This window comes from Frankliniella occidentalis, unplaced genomic scaffold (genome assembly GCF_000697945.3).
Source record: "Frankliniella occidentalis isolate FOCC.00 unplaced genomic scaffold, Focc_3.1 Scaffold24, whole genome shotgun sequence".
Lineage (NCBI taxonomy): Eukaryota > Metazoa > Arthropoda > Insecta > Thysanoptera > Thripidae > Frankliniella > Frankliniella occidentalis.
In genome coordinates this window covers 1,590,885-1,612,616 of record NW_026267154.1, presented here as the reverse complement: position 1 = coordinate 1,612,616, position 21,732 = coordinate 1,590,885, and the positions used below count along the sequence as shown (strand labels likewise).

Genomic DNA, 21,732 nt, shown 5'->3' with positions numbered 1-21,732 from the left:
CTCCTCTACTACACAGGCTAATATGTCTTCATGACGAATGGTTGAAACTGATATTTTAAGTTGTGAAAAGGGTAAAACAAATGCAGCTACTCTGATAATATAATTCAACAAGGAAAATCAAATATACCACAAGACACTTAGGGTGCCAGTATGAACATTTAGTCAAAAATCAATTGATAAAATTGAAAAACAAATAGTTTAACAGTAAACTACAAATAGAAGTACAATTTGGAGAAGAAAACAATTTAACAACACTTTCATGTAGAATTAAAAAACACAACTTAACATTAAACCATAATCTGAAATACATGGAATGCAAATGATGTTATCACTATTTTACAAAGACAATGGAAGGATTCTTTTAACAATAAAGGGCAAAGTCTTGTAAGGTTATGCCCACAACATAAATAAAGTGTCTCATAGAAACAAGAACACCAGGTATCACAAGAAGAACACAGTGCAAATTTGTTCAAACAAGATTGTGAGGTTTCTAAAACCTTTCAAATCATGAGCTTGAACTTCAATATTTATATACTCCGTGAGGTTGAATAAATAGCTTGTTCTAATGGGAAATTATTAAAGGTAAATTAATGTAATTACAAAAATTATAAATGTCAGAAAAATTGAACTGAAAATCTAGAAACTTTGGAATGGCCGTACAAATAAATGTGTATTGCATCTTATTTCTTTTGAGATCTTGCACAGCCCTCATAAGGCAAGAACTAGAGATCCTCGTGACCAAAATGGCAGAGTTCCTTTTAGTGAACCGTCCAAAAAGTCCTTAATCATTCTTTTTGTCTTTCACCTCTTTACCATGTGCATCAGTAGGTTTAGAGCTCTGACTTTCACCTATTCTGTTTTCCTCTTTATTTTCAGCAATCTGGTTTCCACTGATTACCGCCTGTTCACTTTGCTGTGGTTCTGCCAAATCTCTTACAGTCCCCTCTTCGAGACGAGACTGATCCACAGGATAAAGCCTTAGAAAGAAAATAGATGTGAGTACCTAACCCAAAAAACAACTTACTTCAGGGTTGTACTTTGTTATACTAACCAGCGCTGGTAGAGGTATATAAGGAAGACAATATCATCCCTGAAGCATGCAACTCTATGTGATGTTGGCATTGTTATGATGAATGCAAATATGTCATCAATAAATGTGTTGATTGCCTAAAGTACAGAGAGGATATTAGTGGTGGAAATCGAAAGTAGTAAAAATAAAACATTTACCAAGATATACCTTGTACATAAATGATCGCCACGGAATATGAGCCACTGATTTCAATCGATAGTTTATGAACAATTGTGGCAGCATGAAAAGGAATCCAAATGCATAAACTCCATTGACCAGACTATTGATCGTCCACGAATACCACCTAAAAATCATATTGTGATAAATTGGTTTCAAATTTTTTAAAAAAATCTATATATCCAAGGCAATAACACATACCCTTTGTGTGGCTCATAAATAAGTGAGTAGGCTGCACCAACAATGCAAAGAGGATACAGAAGATACATAAGATACTTCATAGCTTCAGCATCAAGCTTCTGAGTGAGTTCCTCTCCTTGAGATGACCGCTTCAAATGCACAGAGTACAAAGGTATGCCCCACCTCCTTTGAGGAACAATTGTTATAACCTTTTTAGCCTTCCAGAACTGCAAAAGCACTTTAATATTAAAAAACATACATGCAATTAATCACATCATAAGGAAAAGTTCAAGACATACCTCGAGTAATGTATTCAATCCAGAGGGAACCAACACCAGAAGGGATGTCTTTTCATCAAATAGGTAAAGAAACACCACAGCCTGACTGAATGCACGCCACAGTACAGACCTCCCAGAAACTCCACTAAGGTCAGTCCTCGTTTTCCAGTAGTTAATATCATGCCTCAGGGCTAGAAAATCTAATATAAGCTGTACAAAAATATAGATTTAGAATTAAATTCATTTTTTAGGCTTTTGAGCTGGAAGAAAGCTGGAGCTGTAGACAAGTAACACATACATGAAGAGATGCAACAACAACAGTGATAAGAAGTAGTATCATATTTGTATCCTCAAATATGCCTTTAATGTCATCTAAATCCTTATCTGAAAATCCCATGCTCTTCAATGATATCATAGAAGTTTCCATGTGAAGCAGGAATCTGAAAGCAATTGTTCACTTGTTAAATATTCAGGATTTTATTTAAAAACATTTAAAGGCAGCAAAACTGTACCCAGCACATACAGTAAAGAAAAAGAGTACTTACCTCATTTTCCCAAATGAAGTTGGTGAGTATGATAAAGTAATGTCTATGCTGTCTTTCTCAGGAGTTATTTCCTCAAGGTCTTTTAGGCGGGTTGCCATAAAGTTGTGTTGAAGAGGTGGCAAATACTCCAATCGAGAATTGACTCTATGTAAATAGTACAGCATTATTGAACGGGAGCAAAAATAGATTTAAAAAAACACATTAAAACCCCTACATTAGGACAATTAACTTACAAAAACATGTGTCGCATTTCTGGGGGTAGACTGAACTTTGGTAAATTGACATGGGTAGCCATCATATTCACAGCAATCCTTTTTTTCATATGATTAACTTTGACTTTTTTAACAGAAGCATCAGGGACCTTACTTTTGTCACCAGGCTAAACAAGGAGATAAAATGAAACACACACTCAAACAGTATTAAAACAAAATACGATGTGAAGTGAGGAGTCCAGCAAAGGAAATTAATGTCCACTCATAGCAAAGTTTTATCTTACTTTTCCTACAGTCTCTGATCCAAGAAGGTTGTATGTTTCAGGTGCAGGAACATGAAATTGTGTCAGTCTGATTCGAGCTGCGCTCTTCTCTGCCTCGTTCATTATGGTTTCGCCATTCACAAGGCCTGTTCTGGATGGCAGCACAAACACTGCTACATATACGGTGCCATTCTTTTTAACATTAGCTGGGACCTTGACTGGCTTTGTCCTAATTGGTATAAGCATAAGATCAAAAACTATATTATCTAATTTTAAAGATGTGTAACTAACATAAATAAACTGCACAAAAAAAATAATTTATAGGTTGTGAAAGTACTCAGTGCACAAGCTTACCATTCGGAAGGTTTGTCAAATTGGAGATTTTCTCTCCATATTGGTTCTTGTTGTGGGTAGAGACGTACATTTTTGTCTGTTAGAAAACCCACAATCTGAAGAGAAGCAGACAATATTAAAATCAAAACCTCTAATGGTTGCTTATATCCAGGAACATTAGTGTTTTACCCGTGCCTTACCATTAATCTATTTTTGGACAACAGAGATGAGCGGAGGCATGGCTCGCTGTCATTACATTCCGGTGGAACAAACAGAGTAGATAAAATCCACACGCAGTGCAGAATGTACACCACAAACAGGGAAACCACCAAAGTAGTTGCTGATGGGTATGTCAACATCTCAGCCTAAATAAGAAAAATAAACTGTCAATATATAAAACTGTGCAAGCAAAGAACAATATTTATCCGAAATTTTCTATTTATAAATGAGAACTCTGGAAACAAAGAAAAATAATCAGTGAAACACTCAAGAGATACGTTACAGTCCGCCGTTTGTTTTGACACATCCACTCTGCTACTCCCTAACCTCAGCCCTTTTCAAACTCAACCGCATAACGACCGACTATCGAGTATGAAATTTTTTCTTCGACAACTTGTAAAATAAAAGAAACTTACCCGCTCAGGTCCTAACGCACAGGACCAGCGGAGCGGACAGGAAATAAAATTATCCTGAAATTATCTGCCTGAAATGTGCGGCAGAATCACTGCAGTTTTCCAGCAGCCGACGAGACGACGACAGCAAAGGAAACAGTTGAACACGCATGCGTTTATGCAACACTTGAAAAAGAAACACACAAAGACGGTAGACTTAAATTATGGTTCTGCATTACAAGAATAACTTTTTAAAACTAGAATAATAAGAAAAGTATTAGTTTGAAATTTTGACTTTAAGATTTGAAAGAATTTTATATTATTATATGGGCTTTTGAGTGTTTAACGTTTAACAGCATGTCGAGGGCTACCGACGGATGGACGGACGGACGGACGGACGGACGGGCTTTTCGGAAACTTTCGCCATATTTATTTTTATTTGGATCGCAGCTTGCTTGACATGGCTCGGCTTGAAAGAGGCTTGACTTACAGTTCTATCCTTCACTTTTAATGTCGAATCTTCTACTTCATCCAAGCATTGTGCTTGTTTAGATAGTCATTGTTTTCATTATATTGTTAAGGCTTACTGGCTAGCTATACGTGATATCTTACCTTCCATCATGGCCAACGAAGATAACTCTTGGAGAACTGCAAGCTTCAGGCAAAATATTGTCAACAAAATGTAAGGAAGAAGCTACTATAGTCTCATGATGCATTATTTTTCTTAATTTTCTTGTTTCTTATTTATTTTTAGTCTTACTTTTTTTTTTTTGGATCCCGAAGAAAGGAATGTGGGTTGTTTATAGAGTCATAACCTCCATTTGCCTGGTTATTTCTTGTAGTTCATTCATAGCTGTGACAGTATGGACTAGGAACATGAAGTGGCTGGGCTCTCACGTGTGGAGGTTGATTGACATTAAATCTGCTGGTTTTAGGAACATCCTGGATTCTCGTTTCCCAGTCCTGTGCGAATTCTTCTTTCTCTCAGCGAGATGTTTTTCCATTTCATTGTACTTCTCACTGAGATACATACATAGCGTGCTATGAAATTATGTTAATTGTTTTTTCAGTGATGAAGCGATTCAGCAAGCTGGAATGCCCACCGCAAGGAATAGCCGAGAAATGGAAACGCATGTGTTCGAGAAAGCTAAGACTCGGGTGAGCCAATAATGTTCTAAAGTCATCAAAACGCGATGAAAATTGAGTGAAACGAAATTATCTAATGTAAGGTGTTATTTCACCTTATTTTCTTGCTCAATCGCAACTCATGGGGTTGTCAAAGTGGTGCTCACACCTATATTACAAAAGGTTTTGGGCTCAATGTTTGTCCTGAATTTTCAACAATTGGCCACACCTATTTTAATTTAGGACCTGTCTCATATCAACCTTTTATGTAGGTTTAAGTAACGTTATGCTCTGTATTTTGTGAATGCTAGGTGATAGGATTGGAGGCTTATGGTGCCCAAGGGGATCCTTAGGATTATATTTTTTTTCCTTTCCTTTGTTTTCTTTTTATTACTTTTCTTTTTTTTCTTTTGCTTTTTCGTTTTCATATTTTTACAAGCCATGTGTTTGTCTTAAAAGCATGGAGATTAATTGTTTTCTTTTTTAACTTCACTTTCAGGAAGAATACCTAGGTTTTGTCGCCCGATTAATCCTTCATGTGCGAGAAGTCAGTAAGTATATCTATGGGTTTATACATTTTGTCTTTCTCTTTGGTGACTTTCCATTTTCATCTGACACTTCTACATTTCTGCCCACTGTGCTGAAGTGATTATTTTTTTGTCACAAACTAATCATGCTTGTTAAATCATAAGGGGCATGTGTTTCTCATTATCTTTTCCCCATGTTTCTCTGTTCTGAAAAAAGGTATCAAGCATGCTGGTTTGCCTTAATTGTAAGTTTGTTGATTGCTTGTGGGAGGACGATAGCTTTTCCATGCCTTGAATTTCTCTTGAGGCCAAATCTAGCCTTCCGGTTATGTACTTTGTGACAATTAACATTAGAGTGCACCCTGATGATTCATCAAATGAAGCATGTGCCATCGCACTAACACGCAGACTTCAACCTAATACCTGCTAGGTAAGCTTTTTGAAGCAAATTAGTATACTATGACCACCATGTGTTAACCAATTTCATTTTCTTTCTCCCACCAAAAATATGCTCACTGCCTTTCCTTTGAAGTACTTACTTAATTTCAACTTTGCTATGTTTATTCATCTAAAATTGAGAAGTCAGACCTTTAATTCAATAAGAACTCCTGAGTGAGTGTGTTTGTGTGTGCGTGTGAGTGCTGTTAGATACACGTAGCTGGGAACACTTGGTGGAAAGTTGAATGTGCCATACATCATTGGAAATTGCTAATAGGCCGCAACATGATCGTGTTATGTGTTCTGTAGACATGAAGAAAAACGGAATGGTGAACGGTGTGGGCCTTGGTGTTGGGGGAATGGGAATTCTGCAGGGAATGCCTGATCCCATCAACGCGCTGCAAACTCTAGCCAGGCAAGGTACGCTGCGCTGGATACCTCCAAGCCTGATCATACTTGCATTGTAGATGATTGTAGACCAGCTGTGAAGTGTATCTGTACCTCAAATGTTTGCTTATTGTTAATCTCTCTAATATGTTTTAGAAACGTAGAGGTTAATTTTGGAAAAAGCACATTCAACTTTTTCACTTTGCCTTTCAGGTTAACTTCTGGTACAATATTCACATCAGTATTTGTTGCGTTAATGTTTTGCATGTCAAATTCTTTTGTTCTCTTTAAAAATGTATTCTCATATCTTAAAACCTGTGCTTGTTGAAAAATTTTCAATTTTTTTAAATAATCTAGCTTTGAAATGTTTTGAGACTTGTGGTACATATTGATCAGCATTTTCTTAGCTATTATTCAATGTTCCATTTATTTGCTTTGTGTTATTTTTATAACTTGTGAATTGGCCTACACCTACCCAAAAGCTGGACAGCAAAGAAATCGCTGGCTCCAAGTTGAAATTTTTGCCTCTAAAATTAACTATTTGTAACTAGTCCCATAATACATTACACTTAAAACTCACAGTATCTCACCTCAAACTTTGCATTACTGTATCATTTTGAACACATTCAAGAAGTTGATTCTTTGCATACCTTATGTTCATATTAGGGATAGATCCTACTTTGTTGTTGTTGCAAATTCCTTCTTGCATGTTTTGCCTTTGCATAACAATAAGTTGTGATAAAATTGCTTAAAGAGTCAGGTTAAATAGTCATTGAATGCCAGTTATAGTATTTTTACCAATATCCTTTTTTCAGGGACGGGCCTTGGTCAAGGAGGCAGCGGTGGACCAGGCAGTCTGCAGCAGGCTAATGCAACCACATGTAAGTCTGGGAAAAAAATGTGTTCAATTGGATTCATCTGCATATTTTAATTCTTCTCCACCCTAATGATTTTTTAGTTTATTTTTTAATATTATTTTGATATTGTTTTGATGCTACTTGTTGTTTGAGCTATAGTTGACAACACGAAAGTGGCACTTCAAATAACAAGTATCAGAACCATATTGTCAACAACTAAAGAAACAATTCCTCAGGGTGCCTAAGCTATTATGTATATCGAACTATGCTAACTGCTACGGATTTGAAAAATGTGCCAGGGTCAATAATTTCTACTTTCCCGTCATTGTGCTAACCCTGTTTCTCTATCCTTGCTGTTGACTTTCCTTCCATTGTCTGGGTAGTTTAAGTGCAGGTACTAATGAAGGGGTATTTTCTGCCAAATAATTTAATGTACTGGTTGTATTTTTATTTTTCCAGTGCTCCAGACTCTGAATCAACGCCCCAATATGCAGAGAATAGGAATGAACCCCAATGTCCAGGTAAAGTGCAGCTTTTTACATTCTTTCTTTTCTTTTTTTTTTTTTTTTTTATGCTAAGAACTATTTTTACTGATGTCCAATATATTTGATTTTAGGGGCAGCCAATCCCTGGACAGATGCAAGCACAAATGGGTGGGCAAATGGGGCAAATGGGTGCCCAGATGAACCAGATGGGTGGGCAGATGGGTGGCCAAATGGGCGGCCAAATGGGTGGCCAAATGGGTGGGCCAATGGGAGCTCAAATGGGCGGCCAAATGGGTGGACCAATGGGAGCTCAAATGGGTAATCAAATGCAGAGACCTATGGGCGGACAAATGCAAGGGCCAATGGTACAAATGACGGGACCTATGGGTGGGCAGATGAATCAAATGGGAGGACAGCTGCCTATGGGCAACCAAATGCAAGGACAGATGCAAGGGCAGATGGGTCCTATGGGCGGTCAAATGGTTGGACAGATGTCAGGCCAGATGGGCAATCAAATGGGTAATCCAATGTCAATGAATGGCCAGATTCCTAATCAAATGCAGATGAATGGTCAGATATCTGGACAACTTGGGGGGCAAATGGGTAATCAAATGGCAACACAGCTTGGTGGCCCAGGTGGACAGATGGGTCCTAACCAGATGAATGGTCAAATGTCAGCTCAGATGATGAGCCAAATGAGTAATCACATGGGCAATCAAATTGGTGGTCCAATGGGAGCTCAAATGAATGGACAAATTAATAACCAAATGGGCAACCAGTTGCAAACCAATTTGAGTAATGCAGGCCCTAACCAATTACTAAACCAAATGGGGCCTCAAATGGCAAACCAGATGGGTAATCAAATGCATGGACAGATGGGGGGTCAAATGCAACAATCCTCAGGACCAATGGGTGGAATGGGTATGCAAAATTCAATGGGTCCGCAAATGGGCAATCAAATGCATGGTCCTATGGGAAGCCCGCTCAATCCACCAATACCTTCACCGATGCAGACTACTATGCATATACCTCAACGCAAGGTACACTTTCATTTGCAAGCATATTGTGTGGTGGCTCTGTTGAGGCCAATTTAATATTAACTGTTTTCCGTTTTATCATATCAAATGTTATCTCTTTTGCTCAGGGCAACGAAAATCCTATGATGAATCAAAATCCAAATTTTGTTGGGCCTCGAAACGTTACACCAAATCAGTTTTTGCGGACAAGTCCCTCACCCAATGTGCAGTCGCCTGCTGGAATGGGAGCAGGACCGGCAAGGTAACGTAAAGTGATGATTTACAAGCTGTAAATTTTAACTGTTTCAATTCTGTACTAAGTTTGAATGACATTTCTAGCAATCAAATGGTATCATCACCTGTAGTTGGTCTAGCCCCATCTCCCAGTTCACAACTTGGGCCTGTTCCTGCACAGCAAAGGAGTGTCGGTGAGTCATAATTTCTCCTTAAACTTAAACCTCGTTCACAACTTTCAAAAGACTACACTCTCTTTTTAACATTTCAGGTATAGCGCTCTCGCCAGGTTCCTCTATAAATACACCAGGACAGGCACAACCGGCACCAAGTCCGTTAGCTCAGCCGTCACCTGATGATCAAGCTTACCGAGACAAAATAAAACATTTAAGCAAATACATTGAGCCCTTGCGTAGAATGATTGAGAATATGAAAGGTTTGTGTAATACTTTAGCTCAGAATTTTTTTCTTGCTACCTTTTTAAATTTTTGTTATCATAATCTTACTTTTACAGATGGTGAAAAGATGAGCAAGATGAAACAGCTTCTAGATCTTCTTTCCAATCCCGCTAAACGCACTCAAATAGAAACATTGAACAAATGTGAAATTGTATTGGATAAATTAGATTTTTCTAGGGTGAGTTGATGAAGCCTTATTCCAAAGTCAACATATTTTTACTGTTAGTTTTAATATATGTTTCTTTCCACAGTATCCTGAACAACCAGCTGCACCATCACCTGGTAGTAACTTTCCACCTGCACCTTCTATAGGTTCTCTAAAAGATAATGTTCTTTTTCGTCCCCTTTTGGAAGCAATGAGTACTACCCTTCAAAGCCCAATGGCCAATCACACTTTACAACGTACTTTTGGAGCTACAAATCAAGCATTGTTTGGATCTGATTTGAAGTGAGTATGATGTCCAATCAGTATTTATTTTAAAGGACAAGCGGGTTAAGTCATCTATCTGACTATTTGTTGGTATGTTGTGGCTTGTGTTCTCACAGAGTTGTGTAGCTTTGATTTTATTTGTAGTTTTGTGTTTCTTGAATGAATTTTAAAATATCCAATTTAACCTGGGTAGGTTGCTGCCTCCTCCAAAGAAGAAAAAAATTGAGGAGATTTCCTCAGATATACCCGAACTTCTTCAAGGAGAAATAGCCCGACTTGATCAACGCTTCAAGGTATTCAATATTTTTCTTTTCACTCTTATGCCCTATGAAAACATGATATTCTAAAATTTTATAATACTCACTCTTCATCAACTTTTGCAGGTTAGTCTTGACCAAACTCAACCGACCGGTGGCAATTCCATTCAACTGCTGTGTTGGCTTGATGATCGTCATCTTCCTTGCGTTCCACCGGTGTCCTTAACTGTACCTGATGACTACCCATCTTCTCCACCTCGTTGTGTCTTAGGACCCCATGATTATGGTGCTACAGAGTTTTTATTAGCAGTACAAAATGCATTAGATGCACGAATGAAGAAGCTACCCATTAGGTTTACTGTTTCTCAATTACTACACACATGGGAAATGGCTGTTAGACAAGCATCTGCCCCTTCCAATACCCAACCGAGTGCAACAACTGTGTTATTAGGATTGTGACAGCAGACTGGCACTGTAGTTTTTCAAATTGTTTACCTCAACATAAATACCTTAGTATTACAATGTTTTTCTTGCTGCCTATTTTAAAGCTTTTATAATGTACATAAAGTCATAAACTCATCATAGACTTAATGAAAACTCATCAGTGGTATAATGCAATTCCTAAAGGTAGCTCTTAAGTATGACTGACTACTTCCAGCAATCAGAAAGTGACACCAACCTGAAATTGTGAAAACATTTTCATTATAATTTGGTAGGTGGCGGTGGTAGTAGTGTACCATCTGGTCTTTCAAATATGATCATTTTTTTTTTTTTCCTGAGGACGACAAGGCTCTGTGATGTGATACTTCTAAATGGTCTCAATTCTATGACCACTTTTGATAATAGCTAAATTATGAATCAATCAACTGCCAATTTTTAAAATATAGTAATATTTTGTGCAATTTTGCATGTTTTGCAGTTCATAGGAAGATATTTTGGATGAGTTTGTGTATGTGAAGAAATTAACCAAAAGATCTTGACAAGAATTGTCAGTTGTGATTTGTCAAAATTTGTCTTCCTGTTGTATTGTTATTACTTGTACAAACACTTTAAATCAAATCTATCTAGATATTTTAAAGTTTATAATGTCTTCTACATTCTGAGACCTCTTCTGTTACCATATGCATGTGCAATACCTACTATAAATAACTGTTAGTCTGGATTTCAATAGAACTGACATTCCCAATTCATATGTAATTTCTTTTGGGGCGTAAGTTACAATCCTGACAATTAACCATAAAAAAAAGAACTACTCATTGATTTAGTGTAAAATTTTGTTAGTAGCATTTGAGACGTCCATTTTACAAGCATATACATATAGTGATAAGGCACTTGGCCATACCAAACCTCATATTTTTTAATTTTGCTTTCTCAAAAGTTGTTGTGTTTACCTCTCATATTTCCCGTTACTTTTTAACTCAACATAAAAAATGCCTTGTCAGATTTAATTGTTGTCTGATTTTCTCTTATATTACACAATACAGCCGTATTCTTGTGTTTACTGTTTATTATCTCGGTTTTTAAGAGAATATTAGTTACTACTTGCCCATCTCCGCATTTTTAAAGTAGTAGCAGTAGTAGTAGTATGGGCTTTTTATAAGTTGTGATCCTAATAAGAATTATACATTTTTGTGACCTATTGAGAGGACATGATCTTTCAACTCAATTGTAAAATGTGTTATTACAGTGGGTATATTCATTGACTATTTGCCCAATCTGACCTTAACTGATTTTTAAGTTAGTGTGGTATATCTTAGGCTCATGTCTAAGTTTAGAGACAAATCAGTGTCCAATCAATTGATTCAGAAGAAAATAAATGGGAAGCAGGGAAATGTACAGTTGCTGAGTACAGAAGTATATCTAGCCTGCAGAGGTTTTTAGCTGTAAGCTATAGTTCATCCATATTAGTCAATGTAAATACGGTAGGTGGACCCAAGGCATTTCATTCCTCTACTGTCAAGAATCACAATGAAGCAGTACTTTTTTCTGCCTCACGTGTGTTATAGTTTTCAGCTTTTATAGATAATATATCACAGATAGTACTATAGCAACTTTAATATTTATTACGACAGGTTTTACATTACGACAATGAAGTATGAAATCAATTAAATACTAGCATCTGTTAAATCAAATACTATATAAACTGAGAAGAACTATAACTAATGATGGAATCACTGTACTCAGTCTTGTAGCACCTGCTGTGATAAGAGAAAGGAAATAATGTTAGCCTCAGTGTTTCCATGAGCAAAATTATAGGAAGAAGCTTTGTGATGTCAAAAGCTTGGAGACATTAAGTTATAGTGTAAAAGGGGCGGAATGGCATCACCTTAACTTATTACAATGTTAAATAAAATGCATATCTAAATCTTGTTGTTTCTATTTTTTCAGTTAGTAGGCTACTACCGTGCTCGTATTGTGACTATATGCTGTACCGCATCCAGGTACCACACCCAGGCGCACGACTGCATAACTCCAAGAAGCGAAAGACCCCACCGGGATCAAAGAGAGACGGGGTCTCCTTGACTCAAAAGCGCTTGATTTGTTTGAAAAATGTCACTCTTGTCACTGTTGCGTACTTACATGCGGAGCATTTTCCATCGCCAAGGTCCGTGTATTGGTCCTTGCACCTACAGGTACCCGAGTAGCACTCAATCACACTCTGATATCCTTCCCCGATAAAACATTCGTTCGATTGCGTACACGCTGCGTGCAAAGCTGTTTCCGCGGAGGATAAGGAAAAGAGAATGAGTGAGAGCCCTTGTGCCGGGGACATCCCTTTAAACATTTTGAACAGCGCCAGATCGTTACCAATGTTAGCGATGCACCTGTCGTTGACGGCGTGCCTCCCCGGGACGCACGCGCACCTCCCGGACGTGCAGGCCACGCCCGAGCCCAGCGTCTCGCACTGCAGGTTGAGCTCGCAGGTGTCGTTGAGCCTCTGGGCCCCTGCCACGCACAAGAGGACACGCTCTTGTTAGGGGGTGGTACAGAATACAAAAAACTACACACGTCATTCGCATCAAGTGGGGTTCTTTTTTTCCCCCACGGCATTTCATTTTGAAGTCATGTCATTAGTCGTGATGATCATTTCACCCGCGAACAGGCGCCCATACAGTGATCGTCACGCAAGGGGAGCGTTGTCCCCGGCCGCACTAGGCGAGCTGCACTTTTGAGTCGTGCCACAGGCGCCCGGGCGGGCCGCCAGCTTCACACAGCTGCTTGGCGGGCTTGCAAACCCAGCGCGTCGCAGGCGCTATATGCCGCGTGAACCGTGAGCTGTGGAGACTTTTCTTTTGCAGGTAAACGTTGTCGCCCGAAAGTGTGTGAATGTCGCACACTTGTAGATGTGTGAATGCCAATTCGTACACCTACCTAGGGGCGCGAAGGTGTAAACTTTCCTTTACAATACACACACCTCCACGTGTACGAATGTCGTTTCCACGCGCCTACAAGTGTGCGCGGCATTCACACACTTGGGTTGCCAGTGCAGCCCTCTCTCTCTCAGTACCGCTAACGCAGGATCCGTCTGCCGATGGCACGTAGCCGCTGCCGCAGTTGCACACGTCCTGGTCGCAGCCCGCCCCGGGCCCCAGCCCCGAGCAGTCGTACTTGCTTCGGCACGGGGTGCCGATGGCTGGAGGGGCAGAGCAAGAAAGTAATGCATCATCGTCATCATATCATCGAGTCAAGAGAACCCCCCGCACAACGTGGCGCACGACAGGCCCAATAAAAGCGGCGACTCACTGGCCAGGCAGCTGCTGCCGTCCGCACTGGCCCGGTAGGGGAGCTTGCACTCGCAGGTCTGCTGGCCCCGGCAGTAGGCGTACTCGGGGCAGTCCTCGTCGTAGTCGCAGGGAGCGCCCACGCCGCCGCCGTCTGGAGAGCAGCGTAACGGTAGGCAGGGCTTTTTTAGCAATTCGAATTTTCCGGCAAAGTGTTTCGAAAAATTTATTTTTAAAATTCCATAAATTTTTCCGGAGAAGTTTCATTTTCTCCGAGTTTTTTTTTTGAAAAAGTTTTTAAATTTTCCTGAAAAATTTTGGAATTTAAAAATCTCTAGCCGGGGTAGGCCGTTGCTCCTCGCGCTACCACATACCCAGCTCCTCCCTGTAGTCGGGGTAGTCTGGCGCCCGGAGCCCCGGCCCGGGCCCCGCCCGGCCCGGCCAGGACGGCGCGCCCCGGGCGGACCCCGGAGGGAAGGCCGCGACGGGGGGCCGCTGGCCGCCGTAGGCGCGCTGCGGGTGTCCGAGATGGGGGTCGTGCTGCTCCTGGGGGCGGCCCGCCAGGCGCCAGGACTCGGGGGGCGGCGGTTCGGCGAGCACCACCTGGTGGACGGCCACGAGCACCAGCACCAGCCACAGCCACACCGGAGAGGCGGTCAAGGCCGCAGCAGCGTCGGCACGAGCCATGTCGAGTACTACCGCCGTCCTTGGGCGCATTCACATGCTGTTGCACACAGGACGCGGCCGGGACGCGAACACGAGGCGGATCCTCTGGGACCGATTGACACACTGAGGGCTCGGCGGGCTCCGCACCTCCGGGTCCGCGGTGCTGATAACACTGCCGCGACGCGACTTGCGGGCCGCGCCCCGCGCGCCAGGTCGCCGTGTAATCCGCCAGTATCTCTCTCTCGGCCGCCTCCGCTCGGAGTCCTTTTGTCCCGCAGGTGCGGCAGGTGTGGCAGGGCCGCGTCGCGAACGCAGCCCATTCCAACGTTTTTTGATCTTATCGGCCGTTGTTATCGCTCCGTACGCACCCGCCGGGGCCGGGCCGGGCCTGGGGCGCGAGCGAAAGCGTCTTCTTTGTCCACAAACGCCACCCTGCTGACCAAGCCGCGGGCTGGCGCTCGCGTTTTCTCTCGTACACTTCCGGCTTGGGGCACGCCGCCGGCGCGGCCTACCGGCGGCGTGGTCCGGCCGAAACGGAACAACGAGTCGGGAAGGAACGACACAACAAATTAACACGACAGCTATGTACTTTATTACGCCCTGAAGCGGATGGCAGTGATTTACAACCACGAGAGAAATTAATTTGTTCATTTTAAATGCACCGAGACACACGGCTCATATTTCACACCCACAAAAAAAAAAAAAAATTATCACTTCTTTCTTCAAATAAATTCATGACATGCACTAAAAGAGTTTCAGAGAACAATAAAGTCCATAACCATCCAAAATATTTTCAACCCATTAGCATTGCTTTAACAATACAACATTTCAAGTATTAAAATCCGATGAGTCTAAGTTCTAGATACTGAATCAATCAGACATTTCCACATCATTGTCTTCTTCATCATCGTCATCGTCATCCTCATCACCATTGCTGTCAGAGTCTGAAAGCTCTTCCCAGTGGTCATCACTTTCACTGCCCAATCCTCCAACGTCATCAGCATCATCATCATCCGATGTATCTGGAAATAGTAACAGCTTATAGAAACATGATTTTTTGCAATATTTTGATATACAGAATTAAATTGCAGAGGAAGCCTTTACCTGCATCTTGATAGGTGAGTAAACCAGGTTGCATATCTAGAGGTGTGGTATTTTCATCTGAACCAGTTGCTCCATCAAGCTGAGAAGATATGAGGTCAAGACGGCCACTAAGGCGGCTCAGTGAAGGTAGTAATGAGAGTCTGAACTCTACTAGTCCTATGACAGGAGCTAATAATTCCACTAAAGAAGGATTAGCCATCAGATGTGCAGCATGAGTACTTAATACAATGCGAAGCCATCTAGCTCCAATTTGGGCGCTGTTAAAAAACGTAAAAAAAGGTACTAAAATTGAAAATCCATCAGGAAAACCAAACTGACATAAATACTAATCAAATAGACACTTACGTGGCAGTTTTAGCATGAAGTAAAGTAGTTAACTCTTTCAACAGGGGTTCTATCACTTGAAGAGGAAGCCTTCTTACAGTATTCCTAATGACATCTTCTTCTCTTCGGCAGAGCACAGTTTGTAACATGGTTTTATCTTTACTTTGTAATGCCTGTAAGGATAGAGAACAAAATTAAAACAGTTTCAAGACAGATATAAAATTTTATTATTTATTCATGTCTGGCCATACTTGGAGCATAAGTTGAGCTAAATTGTCTGCCCTGGGTAAGGCGGTTGGTCTATCATCAGTGCGAGCCATTGATAAAGAAAGGTTCTCTAGGCGTTCTTCCATTGGAACTTCAGTTTTACGACTATGAGACCTTTTAACACCAGACACAACAGCATTTGAAGAAGTAGGTAGTAAGTAATTTGCTTTTGTGGAATCAGGTACTTTAGCCTAAAATGAAAAAGAAAATTAGTAATACTGCAGAGTATATTGCAGAACCCCTCTCCAGTACTACTGTCTGACCTGAGTAACATCAGACGATGACTCCAAAACAGCTCTTCGAGGGTCTTGTCTGACAAGAACTTGAATTTTCTCAGAGCAGTTTAAAACCTGGTGGAAAAAATTAATTCATACAAATAAAAGCCTGAAGAAAATAGATTTTTGAGATGTGCGATGGATGTAAAAAAATTATACTTACCACATTCTCAAATACCAGGAAAGTTCCTGTACCATAACCAATTCGCAGTTCCTCTTTAAGAATGTATACAGCTGAAACAATTGGTATGGGCTCAACACTTTCCTTCCCTCTAGCAGAATCTGTTGCAGTTTGCACCGTGAGATGAGGTTTCAGAGGCTTGGGACAGAGTCTAAAAACAAATTTGGCTTTCAGAGAAAGAGTTGACAACTCAAAAACAAAATGTTTACAAACAAACCTACCCATTTAATTGATGATTAAACATTTGTACAACTCCAGTTTCTGTCACAGCAGATAAAGAGACAGCACCATTTTCTTCATCTGCATACAGGGAAACTGATCCAACAGGTTCACTTTCTAGGACCATGGCAACAACTGCACTTTTCTCACTATTCTTTTTATTAAGGGACCTAAGTAGAAAATAATTAAAAGTAATTTCATCGATTAAAAGGACAAATAAAAATTATAGGTACAATTATTAATTTATTTATTTTTGTAAAAACCCTTACCAAACATTTATGTAACGATCTCCTTTAGCTGTACTAAAAAAGTAGAAATCTCCATTAAGAGCTGCCTTAGATATGAATGTCAGAGAAAGCACAGGAGAGACATGACCCGTATAGGTTTTTAGGAGTTCATGGTTGGCAGAATCCCACAGTTTTATTGATCGGGCAGCTGATAACACATATTTCCCATCTGGAGATACCAAAACACAGCCAACTTTGTCTCCTGTCTTCCATTTGCTGAAAATTTACAAAATGTCAAAATAAAAAAGGGAAAAATTGCAGGCCAGAGACAGGAGAGTACTTCTTTCTTTGGCTTATACCTTTTTACTTTCTTTCCAACAATATCCCATTCAGCAATAGTAGAGTCTCCACAGCTGTACAGACTTGTACCGGGATACCGGCTGAGACCAGTAACAGGTGAATTTCTGTGTCCTCCCTCTAGCTGGGCTTCGACGCCAGCAGAGGCCAGGCTGTACAGCAAAATGCGGCCATTGGAAGTGCCCATGGCAATGATGTCTGACCCAACATCTCTTGACTTCCTCCGTTTTTTCTTACTGGGAGTTCCTGAATCCTGGAGAATTAACATGGAGAAGTGGGTTCATTCACCATTAGTTAATACCAACAATGAGTGAAGAGAACTCTGTGAGGTGTCTGATTTACAGTAAAGATTTTCAAACAATACAAAATTCATATTGAAGAGTGAGATGTAATTAAGAACATTCACCAAGATCTAATTTTTGGAAAAGCATGACTTAAAAAACGTGACAAGACTGAGAATAGTGTATGGATGACATATAAGGCTAACGGTTGCATTGGAAAAACAGAAGGTTAAGAAAATGTAACCTAGAAAAAATCAACAAGGTATAGTCGGAGACAAGCAGCAAGCCTAACTCCGATGGCAACAGAAATGCTTTAGAAAAAATACAGAGTATGTTTTTCTAGCTCGACGCGGTCATGATTGGATATTTAAAATAAATTCATGGCAGTTTCATGCCGTCCACACTGAACCACATGGCTTACCGGGTCGTTCGATGTACACAACCATTTGAGGCAGGAGCAAGGTGATGTGAGGTGCAAGTTGGGAGTATATTCTTGAAGTAGGACATTTTTCTGAGTGTCCCAGATCCTCAGCTTCCCGTCGGCGTCGCAAGCAGCATAATGTTTTGCGTCCAAAGAAAAGGACGATGTACTGGACGACGCCATGATGTTGCCGTCATGTGTTGCTGTCTGCGGCGTGTGCGTGTGCGTGTGTTGTGCTGGTGTGTGTGTGTGCGCGCACACGACGCACCAAACGCCATGAGAACTTTATGTGTACGTGTCACAGGTGTGCCATCGCAAATAAGTACTAGTTGTACCTTTCTAGGGGTGGAGAATCTTATGGATCTTACACTTATTTTTCTCCCCGCCTGCTCATACGTCTGTTTTTCTCTCGCGCTCGCGCAGTGTCACTAGCTCGCTCGAAATCTTTGTCTTTCATTCACTTCTAGTGTTCACCGTATGATAACACTGATGTACTCGGAATGGCGGCACTTTTAAGTAGGGCAGGAGGTACGTGTGTGAACAAATTTTATCGTGGGATTAACTCTAAGTTCGTTGAGGTCTTTGAAGCACATGAAGAAAAAGAGAAGAAAACTGAAAGGACTTAAAATTTTATTTAACTATCCTGAAAGTTTATTGAGATAATTTTCAGTATACCCTACTAAATCGAGATAAATTTTCATTCCCAGAATCGTCCCAAACTTTTCTTTGAGGAACGTTGTCTCGGAGTGCCTTCTCCCAGTCACCAGTGATTTTAACGTCAAGGAGAGTTTGAAAGCACTGAAAATAGGATAGGAAATTTTTGAGACATTAAAACAATAGAAAACAGCTTCTTAAAATTTCTTTATGTTCTCACCTGATGAATGCAAAGGCTCTTTCCTCCTTTCTTCCATTTCATATACTTTCCTAGAGGCAGGGAAGCAGAGCGTATTTTCTCTTTGGCTGCTTTTTTGTTAGACAGAGCCAACCCCATGTCTTTGTCTACCAAAGCACCCAAAATATAAATGTCATTTGGATTATATTCAACTGTTGCTGTAGTATGAGGGCTGAGATACACTAGATTCCTCCTGTCAAAAAAATGGAAATTTTTAACTAATGCCAAAAAAATAATATATTTCTACAGTCTTTTCAACAATACCTTTCAAAAACATCCAAGTATGAACCTGAGTGCAGGCTAACAGGTGTATCAATTTCAAACTTAGGATGTAATCTCCTAATATAATACATCAACCGACCATCTGTCTCTAAATTGCATAAATGCAAAGAGAAAGGTCTTTTAACTGATCTGTTGTATACATGACAGTACAAAATTTGTTTGGCTGTGTGTTTGATCCGCATGTCATCCATCTGTGAGTCATACGAGCAATCTATAACAATTTTCTGACCTTCATGCATTGCCTGAAAGAAATGCATTGTTTGAGTGGTAATGGTTTGAGATATGGAAATTAAATTGAAATACTCAAATACTTACCGTCCCAACCCAACAATCAGCAAATGTAACAATGCTTCTTTTAAAAACCCGAGGGAAAAGAGTATTATTATAAAGTGCATAATTCAACCAAGGGTGCTCCATTTCTGATGCAATTTTTGCTCTTTCTTCCCTGATGATCTCCAACTCGCTTAATCTTTCATCTTTCTCTTTCATTTCAGAAATCTTCTTTTTAAGCGATGAACGTTTAATAAGGTAACGCAACTTTTTTGATAGTTGTGACTGACCCAGGTCTATCATGACTTTGAGATCTTCCATCCTAATCTCTTGGGGCAACACCTCACCGTGTTCTTTCTTGATATAAAGTCTCAACATTAATTCTGATAACTTTCTCTCCTTTACAGGATCGCTTTGAGTGACAGCTATTTCTTGCTCCTTGGTCAGTGTGTACGGAGTTGGCTCTTCTAGTGCATTTAGTACGATTGACTCCATCTCACTGGGGTCCCCTGAGGGGCTGGAGGAGGTCGTCGAAAAGCTAAGCTTCTGAGCAGCAGCAGGCCTCCAGCGGCAGATGTAGTTTTCCCGCAATGGATGGCCGCATTCCCGGCCGTGGGTCGACCCGAACATTGCCACTTGCCTCAGAAGCGCCCGGGCCCACATGTTATGGCAAAGACGACTAACCAAACCGGCAATGACAAACTTTTACCGGATCAAGGTAATGACTCAGTTCAGGGAACACACCGACTTTCTGGCCACGACTTCTCTCAATCGAATTTGACAGCCGATTGACGCGAATGCTTTCAATCAATGAATTGAATGAATGGAGTCAGCATCAGACACAACACAACAACGGGTCTGACTGCAGCAGCAAGCAGACAACTACAGCGGCAGTGCTATTCGCACGACATGACATTATCCGCCCACGGCGATATGTGCCGGCCGGCTACAGACAGTTCAGACAGTGCGCCGGAATATTTCGAAGCATCCAAGTAGCTTCTCAAGCAAGTAGCTAGCCCTTGGCTAAATGCCCTTCGAGGACCTTATCAGGTGTGGGACGACCTACAATCAGCTACTTTTCTAGTAGTGCATTTCACGAATCGCAGCATTGGCGCTTAAAATATGAAGAACTTATCCGAGCACATTTGTTCTGTTCAGGGATTTTTTGATTGCTGAGTGATAGAGAACACGGTTTTGTTAAAATGACCAAGACGGTTGTGCAAAGTCTGGAGCCGGAGCTTGAAGCTCACATGGACCCTAGATCCGGAGCCGGGAGCCTCCAAAACCTGGAGCCGGCAGAGCCTGGAGCTTGGAGCCGGATCCTGGACCCGGAGTCTGGAGCTGGAGATTGGAGCCGGAGCCATGGAGCTGGGAGCTGCGGACTGGAATCAGAGCTTATTGGAGCCTGATGCTGGGGCCCTGGAGCATGGAGCCGGAGCCGGAGACGGGGGCCGGATGCTGAACCTGGAGCCATGGAGCTGGGAGCTGCGGACTGGAATCAGAGCTTGGAGCCTGATGCTGGGGCCTGGAGCATGGAGCCGGAGACGGGGGCCGGATGCTGAACCTGGAGCCTGGAGCTTGGAGCCGCGGACTGGAACCGGAGCTTGGAGCCGGATGCCGGATAGCCATGGTCGGAGCCCCTGGGCGGAGCGGGGTAGGCAACGCCGAGCCACGCGTGCTCGCGGGGTTGCCTACCCCGTCCTCGCCGGGCGCTGTCCCCAGCCTCTCCCGGTAAGGGCGCGTGTTCGGGTTCCTCGATGAGAACGATCATGGAGGGGAGCCCCGGGAGCCGTGGCACGGCAGGCAGAGGCGGCGGCGGCCAGGGCATGCGGGACGTGTATCTGTCAAGGGCACAGGCGGTCCACGACGGGGAGGTTGTGGTGGGGGCAGTCGGGGACGGATATGCAGGCGCCAGGCCATCGGCAGAGCCATTGCTCATCGGCTACGGCTTCCTGTGCCCCGCCGCGCCCCGCCTCACCGAGTCGCCTGAGGCCTGTGGCGCCGCCGCCGCCGCCTCTGGCCTCTATAGGTTTCCGCGGTGCATGTCCCGCGCGCTCTCGTCGTAGAGACAGGGAATTCCGGGGGGAATTCAAGCATGGTTGGGCGTCGTCGGCGTCGGCATAGCAGGGGGAAGGGGGCGGGACACGACATCCTGCGCACCGCACGGCCGCTCGAGGTTTACATTTGCCCCCTCTTCCTCCCCCACTGCCACCCCACACATTACTCTGGGGCACAATCTCTGTACACCGGCCGCGAGAGTATGTTCCGCCCGCTGACGCGCGGGGGGCGTATACCCGCTCTCAGTGCCCCCCCCCCTTCTCTCCCTCCCCCGGCCGGCACCAGATGTGTCCGCATACCCTCT

General features: G+C 42.2%; 5 protein-coding genes across 11 annotated transcripts; 1 reads left to right on the top strand and 4 right to left on the bottom strand.

Moving 5' to 3' along the window:
* Nucleotides 1-81: 81 nt before the first annotated feature.
* LOC113211690 (lipid scramblase CLPTM1L) lies at nt 82-3,846 on the bottom strand. Its single transcript, XM_026430147.2, has 12 exons — nt 3,693-3,846; nt 3,258-3,422; nt 3,079-3,173; nt 2,746-2,953; nt 2,483-2,628; nt 2,250-2,393; nt 2,003-2,144; nt 1,726-1,914; nt 1,448-1,653; nt 1,238-1,373; nt 1,052-1,167; nt 82-977 (listed from the first exon to the last, which is right to left on the bottom strand). Exons 2-12 carry the CDS (start codon nt 3,414-3,416, stop codon nt 782-784), a joined length of 1,737 nt encoding a protein of 578 aa, XP_026285932.1. The 5' UTR covers nt 3,417-3,422; nt 3,693-3,846; the 3' UTR covers nt 82-781.
* A 199-nt stretch (nt 3,847-4,045) lies between these two features.
* LOC113211685 (mediator of RNA polymerase II transcription subunit 15) lies at nt 4,046-12,247 on the top strand. Of its 6 annotated transcripts, none has more exons than XM_026430139.2 (14): nt 4,046-4,350; nt 4,739-4,826; nt 5,293-5,344; nt 6,068-6,178; nt 6,961-7,026; nt 7,462-7,523; nt 7,619-8,527; nt 8,632-8,765; nt 8,843-8,931; nt 9,009-9,173; nt 9,252-9,373; nt 9,447-9,643; nt 9,819-9,918; nt 10,009-12,247. In XM_026430139.2, the coding sequence occupies exons 1-14, from the start codon at nt 4,289-4,291 to the stop codon at nt 10,339-10,341; spliced, it is 2,490 nt and encodes an 829-aa protein (XP_026285924.1). In that variant the 5' UTR covers nt 4,046-4,288; the 3' UTR covers nt 10,342-12,247. The 6 variants fall into 6 exon arrangements, with proteins under 6 accessions (XP_026285924.1, XP_026285926.1, XP_026285927.1 ...); XM_026430141.2 differs by lacking the exon at nt 4,739-4,826 and adding an exon at nt 5,538-5,750 and having other exon boundaries at nt 4,047-4,350; XM_026430142.2 differs by lacking the exon at nt 4,739-4,826 and having other exon boundaries at nt 4,047-4,350.
* LOC113211686 (prion-like-(Q/N-rich) domain-bearing protein 25) lies at nt 10,412-14,459 on the bottom strand. 2 transcript variants are annotated; one of them, XM_052265198.1, is made up of 6 exons: nt 13,979-14,459; nt 13,627-13,758; nt 13,391-13,516; nt 12,691-12,828; nt 12,463-12,597; nt 10,412-10,561 (listed from the first exon to the last, which is right to left on the bottom strand). In XM_052265198.1, the coding sequence occupies exons 1-6, from the start codon at nt 14,319-14,321 to the stop codon at nt 10,470-10,472; spliced, it is 966 nt and encodes a 321-aa protein (XP_052121158.1). In that variant the 5' UTR covers nt 14,322-14,459; the 3' UTR covers nt 10,412-10,469. The 2 variants fall into 2 exon arrangements, with proteins under 2 accessions (XP_052121158.1, XP_026285929.1); XM_026430144.2 differs by lacking the exon at nt 10,412-10,561 and adding an exon at nt 11,923-12,080 and having other exon boundaries at nt 13,979-14,458.
* A 380-nt stretch (nt 14,460-14,839) lies between these two features.
* On the bottom strand, nt 14,840-18,165 carry LOC113211700 (WD repeat-containing protein 43). Its single transcript, XM_026430161.2, has 10 exons — nt 17,927-18,165; nt 17,227-17,477; nt 16,910-17,143; nt 16,643-16,810; nt 16,404-16,572; nt 16,229-16,315; nt 15,950-16,156; nt 15,720-15,871; nt 15,375-15,631; nt 14,840-15,292 (listed from the first exon to the last, which is right to left on the bottom strand). The coding sequence occupies exons 1-10, from the start codon at nt 18,107-18,109 to the stop codon at nt 15,141-15,143; spliced, it is 1,860 nt and encodes a 619-aa protein (XP_026285946.1). The 5' UTR covers nt 18,110-18,165; the 3' UTR covers nt 14,840-15,140.
* Nucleotides 18,166-18,539: 374 nt separating this feature from the next.
* LOC113211687 (mitochondrial ribonuclease P protein 1 homolog) lies at nt 18,540-20,264 on the bottom strand. Its single transcript, XM_026430145.2, has 4 exons — nt 19,416-20,264; nt 19,083-19,342; nt 18,801-19,011; nt 18,540-18,724 (listed from the first exon to the last, which is right to left on the bottom strand). Exons 1-4 carry the CDS (start codon nt 20,031-20,033, stop codon nt 18,593-18,595), a joined length of 1,221 nt encoding a protein of 406 aa, XP_026285930.1. The 5' UTR covers nt 20,034-20,264; the 3' UTR covers nt 18,540-18,592.
* Nucleotides 20,265-21,732: the final 1,468 nt, after the last annotated feature.